Consider the following 15752-nt stretch of genomic DNA (forward strand, 5'->3'; position numbering starts at 1 on the left):
TAAAAAAACATATAAATGCTTTTATTGTGTTTTTCTCTGTTCACAGAAGTGCTGCAGGTGCATGCCATGACGATGTGTGAATCCTCATGCCCTGTTGTTGCTGCTATTTGCGGATGTAAAACTAAACAAATTTTGGTATTTTTAAATGGTCACTGATTCATTCTAATTTAACTTTATTCTAATGTAACATAATATTATAGGTTAACGGTTAATGATCGGTTAACGAGTTCAAAAAATGAAATGAACATCCCTAGAGGGAAATATTGTGGAATTTTAAATGTGTTTCACTGAGCTGTGCATGAGTACTGCACTATTATCTGTATTTTACCAAATATATAAAAAAAAAAATAAGCAGAACATTAGAAATGTAGAACACTGGAAATCATTTTTAATTCTGCATGCTCATATTGTTTACTAAAATCCCTTTCATTCCTCATTGAGACTATCTAGCGCCCTGTGTGCGTAACTTCAGCAGAAGTTGGCTGCGGTTGGTGCCGGTGCTCAGATAAACATGTCATTCTGTTTGATGCAGTGACAGTGCGTACTGTGAATGCAAAAGTGCGGTCATGCGTTGTTTGTCTCTAGTGCTTCTCTGCACTGCTTGAGGCCTTGACATAATGACAAACCTTACGTTATCTGTCAGGCATGGTGAATTTTTAAATGAGCTGAACAAAAGTGTGTTTCTCTCTCTCACACACACACACACACACACACACACACACACACACACACTGTTTGAAAAATCTTTTGTAATGCCATGTCATTGCTGATTGGTGTTTTTTACAGAATTGTTTTTTTGCAGCACCTCTCTTCTTTTGGTCCTAACTAAATACTCCATTTATTTGTTCATACCTTCCTTCGTTCGTTCGTTCATTTTCTTTTTTTTTTTTGACTGGCATCTAATACAACAGTTTAATTGCGACTCAAATATTAATTAATTGCCATTTGTTTGTGAATCAAACTAGACTGGTATGTTAGTTTTTACATGCAGGGAGGACAGTGCAATAGTCATGTATTGTAATGGTACTGATTTTGTACCATTTTTGTGACTTATTTCACATTGAGAATAGAGTTGAAACACTTTGAAATAGAGCCCGACCGATAAAAGATTTTTAAGGCCGATACCGAAACAAATATTTGGTGATTTAAAAATCCGATATTCCGATATATCGGCCGATATATATTTAAAAAAAAAAACGCGTAACAAAACATGAACAGATTTCCCTAACATTAGTTATTTGTCTTTATTTAAGAGTCCTCAGCCTTACTAAAATAATATGATAATGCAGTTTAAAAATAAACTTGTTTGTTTTATTGTCACAACAGAACAGAATATATTACATTTCTGATAAATATAATGTATAAAAATACAAACTTATGTTATGAAACTTAAAGTCCTTTTAACAAAAAAAGTCAACTACTATTATTAATATTGACAGTAATAATTCAATTATGTAATAGTGTGTGTGTGTGTGTGTGTGTGTGTGTGTGTGTGTGTGTGTGTGTGTGTGTGTGTGTGTGTGTGTGTGTGTGTGTGTGTGTGTGTGTGTGTGAAGAATTGATAAGGTTGTAAACGTGTACCTTGAAATGCAATGTAAGTCGCCTTTGATAAAAGCGTCTGCCAAATGTCAATGTTATAAGCTACCTTATAATTACGTCAACTTTCTTATCCCTTTACCTGCACTCTTTTAATTCTATCCATCTATTCCATCAAGCTACAACAAACCATTTTCAATCTTCATTTGCTGCCTGCCTTCTAAAATCTACTACTTAGTGATGCACTAAATACATTATGTGACTCGTTAATGCTGCGGCTAAACGAAGTCAGCAACGCACACTTGGATTTCACACACGTGTAAAAGAAAAGCTAACTTTTATGCACAGGCTATGTTTGATACTTTTTCTCTATGACTAAATGTTCACTCCTCGCGTGCCTAACTTACATTTTACAATGCAGAGACTGGAACTACAGATATGCTAGTTATAAATACAGTAATCATTACTTTATTTAGGCAGAATAATTTCATTGTGATTTCCAAGCTCATTGATGTTAGCGATCTTCCTTGTATAGTGCCCTCTGGTGGACACACTATGCAGCGCCAACACTCATAACATGGTTGAAGGGTGTTTCGTCCGCTTTTATTTTATTTTTTAAATATTCATTTATCGGCCATTATAAATGCCGATACCGATAGTTTGGAAAATGCCTAACATCGGCCGATAATATTGGGCCGCCGATATATCGGTTGGGCTCTACTTTGAAATAAATTTTCTTTTATGCTGTAGATTCTGCAGCGACACAGCATTTATACTGAGTAATGGTGCAAGGAATCATTGTTTATATTAAGTTAATAGACATTTTCTTTTGTACATTTTTTTATTTAAATTAATTTTTTTATTTGTGTTTAAACTCAGTGGCAGTCCTGACTTTGTTTCTTGTAAACCAAATATAATTTTTCAGTGTTTGTTTTTGCAGTTTTTTTTTTTTACATCTTCTTTGAGGGACTTTCCTCCAGGGGTGTAGGAAATATTGATATTGCTATATGTTCGGTGATACTGTATAAATTCTCAAACACTCAGATCCTCAGATTATCCAGTTACTTGGACCCATTTGCACTTGTTTTATTCTCCCTGCAGTTTTAGTTTGCACCTTTTTTATCCTTCTCACACACATTCTTTGTGCACGGCCTACATATTTCCATTCTAGTGTTGCGCCACACAGAATCCATTGTTGAGTAAATACACAAAAGAGTCATTTTGATATTTCAAAAAAACTTGTGTGTGGCCCAAATATTTCTTTCCTAGTGATGTACCAGACAGAGTCCATTGAAACTGACCAAATCCAATTGTTCCTTTCAACTTCATGCACAAAAGAATGTGAGTGGTGTTTCTGCATCTGACAGGTTTTCTTCAGTGCAAGAGCTCTTTCCTCTCCCACATACCTGTGTTTTGAACTGCCCTAAAAGTAATGTAGGGCTTGCCTGCCTGGATGCTTTAGGAAGAGTGGATTTACATGGGTTATCCTCTTTTTAAAATTTTCACCCTGTTGACTTAAATGGGGCAATTTTTAAAATCTGCTTTTAGCCTCTTAACATCCTTGATGTGTCATTACAAGTGCACAGCTAATGTGAGTGATTCCTTCAGAGTGATCACGGGTGAATCTGACTGCAGTAGATGTGAAATATATTAATAAAAATGATGTTATTTCAGCCAGCGCACATACCTGTGTTTACATCCTGTTTTCGGTCGAAGTCCATATTAATCGATTGTCAAGTTCTCACGCATAGGTTTAGTTACCTATGATCACGCGCATGAACTCGATAATCGATTACTATGGACTTCGACCGAAAACAGGAAGAAAATACAGGTATGTGCGCTGGCTGGAATAACATCATTTGTATTAATATCTTTCACATCTACTGCAGTCAGATTCACTCATGATCACTCCGAAGGAATCACTCACATGACCTGTGCACTTGTAATGACACATCAAGGATGTTAAGAGTAGAGGTGGGCGATATATCGTTTAGACGATAATATCCACATTGTTGTCTGGACGATATGCAAAATTGAGATATCGAATATTTCATAATTTGTACAATCCGACCCCCCAAACATGAAAAGAGCTGAAAGAAGTTAAAGAGAAAACAAATAGCGCACACAATAACCTTCTAAACAATTATATGTAGCGATTTTTAATACTGTAGGGCAGTACTATTCGCGGAAGCAACCTCCAAGTGGCCCAGCCCATGGTCCCGCGTCGTCAAAAACGCATAAGTAAATTCGAAATAGTGCGCGCAGAAGCACATGCACAAAACCGTTTTTAAAATGATATATGAATTATTTTTATTTTATCATATGTCATTTTACAAAAGGACATTTTACAAACCGTTTGCGCATGTGCTCCTGCACGCACTTTTTCGGTCAGAACACAGCAATCAGAGGAGGACGCACTGAAAACTGTAATGCTGTTCTCTTCCTTCATAACTCGTATTGAGAAGATTTGAGTTGCAGAGGAATTTGTGACTGTTTCACCTGTTCAACCACATCAAAGTTTCGTAATTAGTAAGTCCGTGCTTTTTCTCTTATTTTTTTCTTATGTGCTGAAGGGACGCTGTGCCTTGGTGAAACGTTACGTGAAGAGCTATTTTCCAAAACGCCATAAACCTAAAAAGCTGCCTCAAAGATCCACCAAAAGTAACGATTATGAATATGTAAAATATTGCAATAAGACATTTTAAATTGTTTATTAATTTCTGTGTCGGCTGCAAAGATGAAGTTGACGATAGGCTATGACTCGCGATCTTCGCAGTAGGCTAGTGAACGCACCGGAGAAATGCACATTTATTAGGCTACATATTTTTATTTAGTTTTGGATGGTTTTGTTTAGAACCAGCTTTCTGTAAAAATATTTCACGTTTTAGCCTGTGAGGCGAGTAGGCTACGGTCCGGTTCATGATGATATAATCTCCAGTTCAAGCACCGGCGCCTTTAATTAATAATTTATATTTAATTTTAATGTATTAAATCCAGGAAATTGGTCAATGAAAAAATTATTAAAATTAAGATACAATTAATACAAAACGAAATTCGTTTTAAAGAAAGGCTTTGTGTTTTTTGTTTTGAGGTCTCTGTGAAAGTTTGAAAGTCTTTAGTCTTTTTGCCGCTTTCAGAGCACTCGCGTCCATAATGGAGAACTGACACGTAATATTGTTTTTTCCTCATAAATGCAAACACGAAAAATAAAAGACAAAAGACTTTTTTTAAAAGACAAACCGTCAATTTTTTTTGGGGGGGGGGGGGGTGTGTGGATTTATAGCGTTTTGGGGAAAAAATGGATAGATTTATAGCGTTTTGAAAATATTTAATAAAATATATTTGAATCCATCATCAACAATATTGTTGTTTGATTTAATAATCACTGTTGCAAAAGGTGCCTAGTTCCGTTTTTTTTTTTTTTTTTGTAAGTGGAAAAAGATAGGGGCTTCCTCAGATTCTGTTTAGTTAGCTCCTTTATTGTTTCTTTTATAGCCTATAGGTAAAATGCAGCAAGTCAAAAGACTAACTGGACCTTCTTTGCCAGTTTGCACACATTTCTTTGAAGGATGGCAAAAATATCGTCTGAATATCGATATCGAGATATTGGAAAAAAATATCGAGATATTCATTTTTGTCAATATCTCCCACCCCTAGTTAAGAGGCTAAAAGCTGGTTTAAAACTAGCCCCATTGAAGTCAACAGGGTGCAAATTTTAAAAAGAGGATAACACGGTGTAGGCAACACCGATTTTTGTCGTTGTTCTCTGTACTGACAGCACTTCTAAATTGACAAAAAAAATAGCTCAATGTTAAAATTGACCGGAGTTCTCCTTTAACAATTTTGGTAGTATATGTAAATGAACAATGTTCTCATATGCTCTCAATTAGAGCTGCACAATTGTGGATAAATTGATTTTTTTGTTTCAAATAGAGATCAAGGTTCTCCCACGGTTCTGAACAGACAAATAAATAAAATGTACTAGGTTGTGACAATGTTAATTGCTGCCATCTATTTAAAAACGTTTAATTTGAATAATTTATTCAAACCGATTAAAAATAATAATAATAATTCAATGACTCACTCATAAATGTTTTACTAATTTCATTACTGGATGAATTAGTGTTTTTGAAAGAATGTCTATAACTAGTGATTAAATGACATGTTTTTAAGTCATCGATTTTAATCGATAAGACTGTTATTTGAAGCAAGTCAAGTTACTTTTCAATAGGTGATTTGCTCTGTTTTGATCGTAGGAATAAGATTGCATGGGTTTTTAAATCGAGATAGCAATCTTTTAAGAGAACGGTTATTTTAAGGGTAAGTTTATCACTGAAAACGTACAATCTTATGGAAAAAATGGAATGCTATGGTAACCGCTTTCTTGCCTGTACATCATGGCTTTTTGTTTCAGCGTTTTGCTTCCAATTTTTCCCCTATGTTTGGCCTAAAACACTGCATTCATGGTCATCCAGTTTGAAATGTTAACTTCAAACAGATTGTCCAGAAACAGAATGAAAACATTTCAGATTGTCCACCTCTGTATTTATGATTCTTTGCAGTCTTTTGCCACTGCCTACAACGCGCTGAATTCTTCACTGGAAACTGAAAGGAACTCACTCCTGCTAAACATTTACTCTTTGAATTCTTGAACCCGGGAACAATACAGGTTGACACCATTATGACTAAAAGTTCACTAGAGTATTTCCTACTAAAGCAAGGTGCTATTTGACTAAGCGTATCCATAGCAGACTGGTGGGAGTGGCCTTGGATGACAACATGCCTTGCCCAGTGCATTATGGGTGCATTACGTTTTCTTACCCATTTGGCAAAAGGGAAAAGACAACATCTTTGTTTCTCTGTTTTCTCTAGTCAGGTAGCACGATTTCAAATTTTTCAAAAATGTTTTGCCTTTCTACTGGGTAGGCAATATATTGAATGCCCATTTTGATACAATTTATTGTTTGTGAAAGTGAACAAAATATTTGTCATTTCCAATCAAACTGTAATTGTCAAATTATGCTAAATATAAAAATAATAGTTAATTGTGTATATGATACATCAAATAGCTATGAAATTAGCCATAAGACGGGTGACAGTTCAGTCCCCAGAATAAGTATAATCTCATTTTTATTTCAGAGTGTTGAGCACAAAACATAATTTGAGAAATGATGGAAATGGTAACCAACTTGACAGAATTATGCTCTGACGTATGTGCTTGTACATACACTTTTGGACCTTGGACGGTGGCAAATGCTATAAAGTAAACTCCTGAAACACTATTTACACTCTCACTGCTTTAAGTCCTCTGGGCCAAAAGTGCCCATAGTTGAAGAAACACCCATTTATCTTGGACATACTCAATCCTCTCTTATGACTCTGCACCACATAAAGGTCAGACTTACTTCTCATTTGGAGTTATGTCAGGTATTGCGATACTTTAGTCTTATATAACCGATATATAAATGTTTCCCCAGCCATGTAAACCTCATACCCTTTTGTCTATCTTGGGAAATGTCATGCGTGTGAGATACTGGCCATATCGCAGACCTCTGTTGTGACCATTCGGGATGTTTGCTTGATGGATGATGTAATGAATCTGTCACCTTCTCTCTGCCAAGCTGCACAGTGTCACGTTTGAAGTATAAAATGGCAGTGCAGTACTATATTGCAGACAGTAGAGTAGTAGATGATCATGACCTCATCTCCACAATTGGGAGGTAATGATGTCTTATATCATCCACTTTCTTGATCTTCCTTTCTGCCTTTCTTGCTTGCTCTCTCTCAATTTTTCAATTTCAAATAAGCTTTATTAGCATGACTGTGTATCATCAAGTCAAATCATTAATATAATATATATAAATGATAATAAAAAAAACATATACAGATCATGTCATGTGTAGCATAGTAAATAAATAAATAAAATCCATCTAAATAAATGAATCTAACGGGTCTCTCTAGACTAGAGTCTCTCTTATTGCACCAAACCATCCACCTGTCACACTTCACTTACAGCAGCACTAATCAGCCCACCACACCTGTCAGTCACTGTCAAGCTAACTGGCCCAGGCGTTTCCCTCTATCAGAGTGAGTTATATAGCTGAGGGGAGGTGCTAGAAATCTCCTTTAACAGACTCTGGACTCAATGTGCTGTATTTTTGTGGTATATCTTCCCATATGCAACTCCTCAAGAGGTAAAGTTCTTAATGACTAATGTTATTTAAGTTGTTTGAGCAATGGCACTGCCCCCTAGTGGTCTTATGGCTCAGTGGGAATCCCTGCCTTTCTCTCTTTGTTATGAAATATTCAAAATATTCTCTTTCTCTTTTTCTCTTCTAGATGATTTTAACGGTGTATTTGAGTGATGGGGAGCAGGCCCTGACGGAGGTGCCCATCACTCCGGAGACAACTTGTCGTGATGTGGTGGAGTTCTGTAAGGAACCGGGAGAAAGCGGCTGCCACCTGGCTGAAGTTTGGCGTGGAAATGGTGAGATTCTTTGAGTCCCTCCCTCTTGTTCTTAGCCGTTTGTAGCAAGTAAATGCAGGGTATTTGTAAGCAATGACTGTTGCAGGATATAAGTTTCTTTCATTGACGTTTCTTAAATTAAATGGTGAAAAATATTGACAATGCGAAGCACTCAGCTTTACTTTAAATCATTTCTACAGACTCCAATAGCCTCTCGTTTTCTCACCTTCCCACCCTAACCATTTCTTTCAGCAAAAAAAGATTTATCCTTTTACTCTCACAAAGACGCACATGCTCAGTATTTTAAAGAATCTGGCAGCAAAGGAAAAACACTTACTTAGTCTTTCAGACATAACTGCTACTTCTGTTCTGACAGCTGTGTGCATGTTTTTTTTCCCTTCATTTTTCCATTTTCTCTTGATGATAGTGATTTGTATAACCAGCTGTTTGGCAGAAATGTTGTCTGTGCTCAGGGAGCCTCCTTTCAAAAGCCCTTCCATCAGCACTGTGTCCTTTCATCTTGAAGTGCATCTGTCATTGAAATCGTGATGAGCCCAGTTATTTTACAGCAGGTGATGGATCGTATATGATGCATCATTACTGTCTGGATACTAAGTGGATATTTTGTAATCTTGTGTTTTTTTGTGTGGATATTAGCAGTCCAGGATTTTCTATAAGGTTTTTATATCTCAAAATAATTATTTTGCAGTATCAGCAGTTATTGATAAGTTGTATTTATTGGAATAATTCATTGATAATTAAAACGATTAAAGGTTTTTTCATGTAAAAAAAAAAATTCTGGGTAACACCTTAGTTTAGGGTCCAATTCTTACTATTAACTAGTTGCTTATTTATTATTATGCATATTACTAGGATATTCTGCATGACCATATTCTACATCCCTAATCCAACCCAATACCTAAACTTAACAACTACCTTACTAACTATTAATAAGCAGCAGTAATTAGGAGTTTGAGTCAAAAGTCGTAGTTAATATTGAGAATTATACCTTTATCTAAAGTGTGACCAAATTCTGTTATGAATTACTCACCCTCATGTCATTCCAAATCCATAAGACTTTTGTTTATCTGAAAGTCCACACAACCAAAACTTTAATGCTTCAAAAAGTTAATAAAGAGACATTGTAAAAGTAATCCATATGATTGAGTGATTTAATTTGTCCTCTGAAGAGAAGATGAACAGATTTAATTTAGGATTTTATTCACATACAACCATTGATTTATGCACTTACATGCAGCTCATCAAATATAACAAACGAAAGATCAACCACATTGTTTTTCACACATTTGTATGGTTGAGCTTCTATATTTGATGTGCTCTATATGATGAACATATTTAATTTAGTCTTTTATTCACATACAAAGTGTCTCTTCAGAAGACTTAAATGAAACCACTTGATTCAAATGGATTGTTTACAATGTCTTTATGAAATATTTTGCATCAGTTTTGGTTACGTGGACATTTGATGGAGGGACAGAAATCTCTCAGGTTTCATTTAAAAAATATGTTGATTTGTGTTTAGAAGTTGAACGAAATTCATTCAGATTTGGAACGACTTCAGGGTGAGTTAACTGACAATTTTCTTTCTTTTTTTCTTAATTTTTTTTTTTTTTTTTGCTGATCTAACCATTTAAATTAATTTTTAAAGTCTGACAATAAACTAAATATTCTTGTTTTATAAGTAGTATTATGATTAAAGAACCCAACCCAAATCCAGGGGCAAAAATATAATGTAGACTTATATGTGACTGGTCTCTTTTGACCTGGACTTTCAAGCAGCCGCCTAGCAACAACCCTAGCAACCACCTAGACCACTGAGTAAGAATAAGCAACTGTTTTGGAAAAACCATGACGCCCACCCGCAGTATCCTAGATGTGACTTTTACATGGGTCAGGACCTTTTTCTTAAAAAAATCTAGTTGTTAAACAGTTCTTGTCCTAAAAAGCTGGTAGTCAAAATGAATAGGCATAATACTTTGCCTGAATGAGGAGTTGTAATGTTCTTGTGATGTTTTTGGTATTTGGTATTTATTTGGTAGGGAAATTGGCCTGCTCTCACTTTTTTTGTGAACGTCCTTGTGTGCTTTTCTTATATTCTCCACTTTCATACTTTCTTCTATTATTGTGTGTAGTTTTATCCCATCCCCCTCTGGGTGGCTGCCAGGCTTCCAGATGTCCCTCCACCTGTTAGCAATGTCCAAAAATGTTGTTTTTCCTCATTTATGTCTCTGTTGCCCACCCAGCCCCGCCACATTCCTCTGGCTGGATGCCACGTTTGATTCAATTTCCTAGTTCTCTTGATCCCACTATGTCTGTTCCTCTGTTCTCCTCTAAGGTGTGGCTTGAAGTGAGTAACACTGGAATAACACTCTCCTCAGCATGAGAGTGTCTCGTTCCTGCTCTCATGTGAACACACTACTCCTTCGTCTTTTTACCAGCTTTTTTCCCCTGAGGAACAAAACATGATATTTCTGACCTTTCTAATAACAGAGTGCATGGTTTGTTGTTTTAATGCGCTGTGTCTTATGTTTTCCCCTCTCCAGAGCGACCCATCCCCTTTGACCACATGATGTATGAGCACTTGCAGAAATGGGGCCCCAGAAAGCAGGAGGTGAAGTTCTACCTGCGCCACGAAGACTCGCCCACAGAAAGCAGCGATCAGGGTGAGAACACTCCCTCTTGACTGGTTATAGGCCACGTCCTGCCCACCACCGCTTTCTTCTCATTGGCTGACAGTGGCAGAATGTTTTTCATTCCCTTTTCAGTGGCCTCTAACATGTGAAAGAAAGAGACAAGCACATCCTGGTCGAACAATGTAGGGATCTGTTTGTGATTCAATTCTGTTGTGCTGTTCACAAAATGAATCAAAGTAGCTTTGAAAGTGTCAGTGCCTTCAAACAACACTGAACAAGGCAAAGTGACTTGGGAAGTCTACCACAATAAAATAATATCAAAGAAATATTGATGAAATGAACTCAAAGCATATCCCAAACTGAGTACGCCACAAAAATACTCAACCTAGGCAGCATAACTGTGTGGTTAAGTAATATATTACTGGTTATATAATCAAGCATCTTGCCTTTACTGGACAGGCGCAAACACACATTCACTGTGTTCAAGCACAGCTTGTTATGGGTGAAATAGAGAAAACTTTGCAAAATGGGCATTTAGAGAATGCTTATTGTGCAATATTTTAAGGACTCAGTTTTAGTACTTGATTCATCTGTAAATTTAGTTCTTTGATTTAGATAAATTACCAAAATAGATGTACGAATGTATACCATGCTGTTTTACATTAAATTATAAATACATTTATACTTTCAAAGTATAGTAATATTTTATTAAAAGAAAATGTCCACAATTTTAAAGCAGAAAGACACATTAAATCACTAAATTATAAATTATAGTAAAAAAAGAGAGAGTTAGAAAGTGCTGGATGAACACAGACATTTAACATAGTAACCTGAATAATTTATTTTCTTGTAAATGTAAGGGACATTTTGTTACATGTTATAATTGCACTGGAGTTACAATTCTTATGAAAATTGCTTGCTGTCAGAGCAAGCATTTTTAACAATGGAAATTATTGTGTGAATTTCGAACGTGCTAATATATATTGCATAGATACACTACCGTTCAAAAGGTTTGGTAAGATGTTTTGTTTTTGAAAGAAGTCTCTTATGCTCGCCAAGGTTGCATTTATTTGATCAGTAATACAGTAAAAGAGTAATATTATGAAATATTATTACAAATAAAAGAAATCCATTAAACTAAAATCATTTTCCATTTGAATATATTTTAAAGTGTTTTATTCCTGTGAAGGCAAAGCTGAATTTTCAGCAGCCATGCATTTCTCCAGTCTTCAGTGTCACATGATCCTTTAGAAATCCTTCCGATACGCTGATTTGGTGCTCAATAAACTTTTTTTTTTTTTTTAGCAATGTTGAAAACAGTTGTTCTGCTTTAATATTTTTCTGGAAACCTATTTTTATAGATTTTTCAGGATTATTTGATGGAAGTAGTTCAAAACAACAGCATTTATTTGAAATATAGATCTTTTGTAACATTTTACATGTAAATACTGTCACTTTTAATCAGTTTAATCCTTGCAGAATAAAAATATTAATTTCTGCATTATTTTCTCACACATTTGAACAGTTGTGTATATTCAGATGTTACATAATCTAAGTGGGAAAAACCTCTGAAGTGATTTTATGAAAAGCTATTTTCACAGATTAGACAGATAAAACTGACTTGTCATCACTTTATAGTACAGTTTTGTATATCAGGATGACCAATGAGATCTCACCATGGACAGACTGGTTGCTCGCATTATCCCTGAACATAGTGTAATGCTTCCACATGTACGTGATCAGTGTTAACAGTGCTAAAGTCTTTCTTTGTCTCTTTCTTTATCCTATCATTTGTTTGTTTTTACTCTTTTTGTTCACATCCCAGTGAGGTTTTTCCTATCACCATAGGCAGGATTAGCTTGTAGTGAGCGTCCACATGGATTACGGCATAAACCTGAAACCCCTGTGTGTGGGAGGGAAAGAGAGGCAGTAATCCACTGAAAGCACAAGCTCTGTTCCCAGTGTCACATGGCAATAACAAACAGGCATTTAAACTTTTCCTCCACAGTCACAGTCTTATTCAGCCAACCATGTTTTGCTTGTTAAAATTCCACAATGTATATTTAGATGCTTTTTTTGTGTTCATTCATGATTGTGTTTCACAATTGAATGTGCTTTTTTTTTTTTTTTTTTTGATGGACTCACTGTATTATATTTCTCCACTCTTAGGGAGCCAGCAGTCTCAGGAGCAGCCCAGCAGGAGAGGAGGAAACAGCTCAGACATGCACAACGAGAATGGGGTTAGTTCATATCACATCCTCATCAAAATGTGTGCCTTTTTTTTCTAATCTTAGCATTGTGGTTATTCCAAATGCATCCTGGGGGGTTGAATTCCACACACTTATAAAATCTTATGCTTTTCTGCTTACTATAATGCAAAGTAGCAGCTGCAAAGTTCTGGCTGAAGTTGACACTCTTCAGTACTGAAGCGTTTCAATCACGTCACGTTATTCAGTCTTTCTCTCTTAACCCGAGCCAAACGCAGCCAGACCTGTCACGTCCCAGATTCACTCAACATTTTCTTTCATATTAGCATTTGTCACATCACTCATTCTTTTTGTGTGCTTCCTGCAAAGAGTGGTCCACTGCGCTCGTCTCCTCCAACCATCTGGCCCAGATTCCAACAGGGGAAAAGCCAGGCTCCAGGAAGTGGAACTAATTCCACCTTTAGGGAGAAAGATAACTGTAGACCACCAGTGTATGGAATGAGAAAACGCAAGCATTTATGGGGGCATGCTTTTTTCCATACAGTCGTCTCGATCTTCAGAGATGGAACGATGGCACAGGTAGTTGGTCGGTGAGGGAGCTGATTAGTGATGCTGTTGCCAACCAGGCATGAAGTCTCACCACTTTGGTGCTTAGCACACACTTTTTTCTGACAGGTGCTGCCTTCCTGTAGGGACTGTTACACAACACCCCTGTCTGCCTGTCTTGTCAGGTACCCATATGACTCTCATTTTCACTCTCTGTTTGTGTTTGAGTGGATTCAAGAGGATTAACTTATATGGAATTTGGCTATCTTGGCCCATGATCCTGCAAGTTCTCTGTATAATTTGATTGAATGGTTTAATTTGCCATCTGTTCAGAAGAAACAGAGGGTGAGGACATAATGAGAATTGCTCTGCCATTATAGTAGTTGACCTGGAAGAGATACATCTCGCACAAGTTTTTGTCAAGTGTGATCTCATTAAACAGTTGGTCGGAAGCAATGGAGTATTTAAATTAGTGTTTTTCTTAATAATTTCACTTCTGAAGACATTGATTCATCAACTTTGGTCGTATGAATTAGTCGTGTTTGCTTTGTGTGGTTTTTGAAGCGTCAACTTTATTGGCACCCTGCATTTACATTGCAAGGACTCACAGAACAGAATTATTTTTTCTAAACATTTTCATTTGTGTTCATCTGAAGAAAAAATCATATACATCTGGGATGGCATGAGTGTGAGTAAATGATTAAATTACCATTTCTTGGCGAAATTTCTGTCATTTCAAAATCGTGTTCATTTTGTCAGCGATGAAAAAGGGGTGTGTTTGTTCGGGTTGATTTCAAATATCAACACTGGCCAACAGATTATTTCAAAAACGACTTACCCCACCTTTAACAGAAAAGCTCTGATTGGGGGATTTTACCTCTTGACATCTGGCAACCTGTTAAGCAGTCTAATGTTTTGTCTAATCGCCCCAAAAATAAAGATTTTGGTAAAGATTTATTTTTGAACTACATTTTAGGCTCGTCTTTTTTCGTCAGCGTGTTGTTATAGTCACAGTTATCGTTTAGTGACCTTGGTGTCGTCTTGTCATAGTCTCATCTTAGTCATGGGAAAAAAAGCTCATTGGCGAACATTTTTCGTCATAGTTTTTAACAACGAAATTAACACTATTACAAAGGCAATCGGCACGGTGAAGAATTTCACCTGATGGACTTCCAGTATTTACTTCCTGTAAATATCCCTATTCGAATTTTGGGTGAAGTTCAAGTTTGGTGAAACATATTGCTTTGGTAGTGACCTCTTTGAGAGCAGAGATTCAAAACTTGGCCATTTTTCATAGTGCATAGTACCTATGATGCACAGCTAACCTCAGATAATTCTCATTGATATCCTGTTGTCCACCCTAGGTCAGAACAGGCACTTGGACTGAGTCTGAGTACAGCTAAGACAAAACTCCTGGCATATTTCACAACAGCTGTTTTTTTTTGAGGGGGGGTCGTTTAATCGGATTTCTCTCCTCGGCCTCATCTTACTTCTAAACATGAACAATCCTAAAGCAGCCCATCCCTGTACTTAAAGTAATATCTCTCCCTGTCCAGGATTCAAGGCAAGTCATCTCTGGTACACAGACACTGTGCTGACTCAGCAGCATGACATTTGTGTGTTATATATAATATAATATAATATAATATAATATAATATAATATAATATAATATAATAATAATAATAATATAATATAATGTATAATACAGCACGTGTGTGTATGTGAGAGTGAAATTCTTTGAAACCTCATAACACGTTCAGCCGTATTGTTATTCTCCAGTTACGTTTTTATTATTTTGTGGATTACACTCGTTTCATGACATAACCGCTTTTAAGAGGATCATCCCCCTGGTTTTACAGCAGGGCTGTTTTCTCTGCTTTGACTTCTGTTTCTCTGAAGATTCTCTGACTTCTGTCTCTCTCTCTCTCTCTCTCTCTCTCTCTCTCTCTCTCTCTCTCTCTCTCTCTCTCTCCTCTCTCCTCTCCCTCTCTCCTCTCTCTCTCTCTCTCTCCTCTCTCCTCTCCCTCTCTCCTCTCTCTCTCTCTCTCTCTCTCTCTCTCTCTCTCTCTCTCTCTCTCTCTCTCTCTCTCTCTCTCTCTCTCTCTCTCTCTCTCTCTCTCTCTCTCTCTCTCTCGTACAACACCACGCCCAGTGTTCACAGTATGGTAAATCCCTGAATGTTTGGCCACATTTTTCCCCTTATGAAATAGTGGGTGGCCCACTCTCTCTCATTTCCTATCGCTGTCACTCCATCTGTTGTCTTTTGCTCTTCCTGAGAGTTTCCTTTCTAACCGTGTGGCGTTTCAGAGGGTCACCGTGGCCCTGTCTACAGTGGAGGGTG

At 36.7% G+C, this 15752-nt stretch overlaps 1 protein-coding gene across 2 annotated transcripts in view; it reads left to right on the top strand.

Annotated features, from left to right (window-relative positions):
- ppp1r13bb (protein phosphatase 1, regulatory subunit 13Bb) overlaps positions 1-15752 on the top strand; it is a 56450-nt gene that overhangs the window by 18331 nt on the left and 22367 nt on the right. For both annotated transcript variants that reach the window (XM_081378834.1, XM_081378833.1), the window contains exons 3-5: positions 7876-8023; positions 10567-10686; positions 12826-12896. In XM_081378834.1, coding sequence (XP_081234960.1) covers positions 7876-8023; positions 10567-10686; positions 12826-12896 — 339 coding nt within the window. The remainder of the gene's footprint in view (positions 1-7875; positions 8024-10566; positions 10687-12825; positions 12897-15752) is intronic.

Source organism: Scardinius erythrophthalmus (genome assembly GCF_964197995.2).
Source record: "Scardinius erythrophthalmus genome assembly, chromosome: 11".
Classification (NCBI taxonomy): Eukaryota; Metazoa; Chordata; class Actinopteri; order Cypriniformes; family Leuciscidae; genus Scardinius; species Scardinius erythrophthalmus.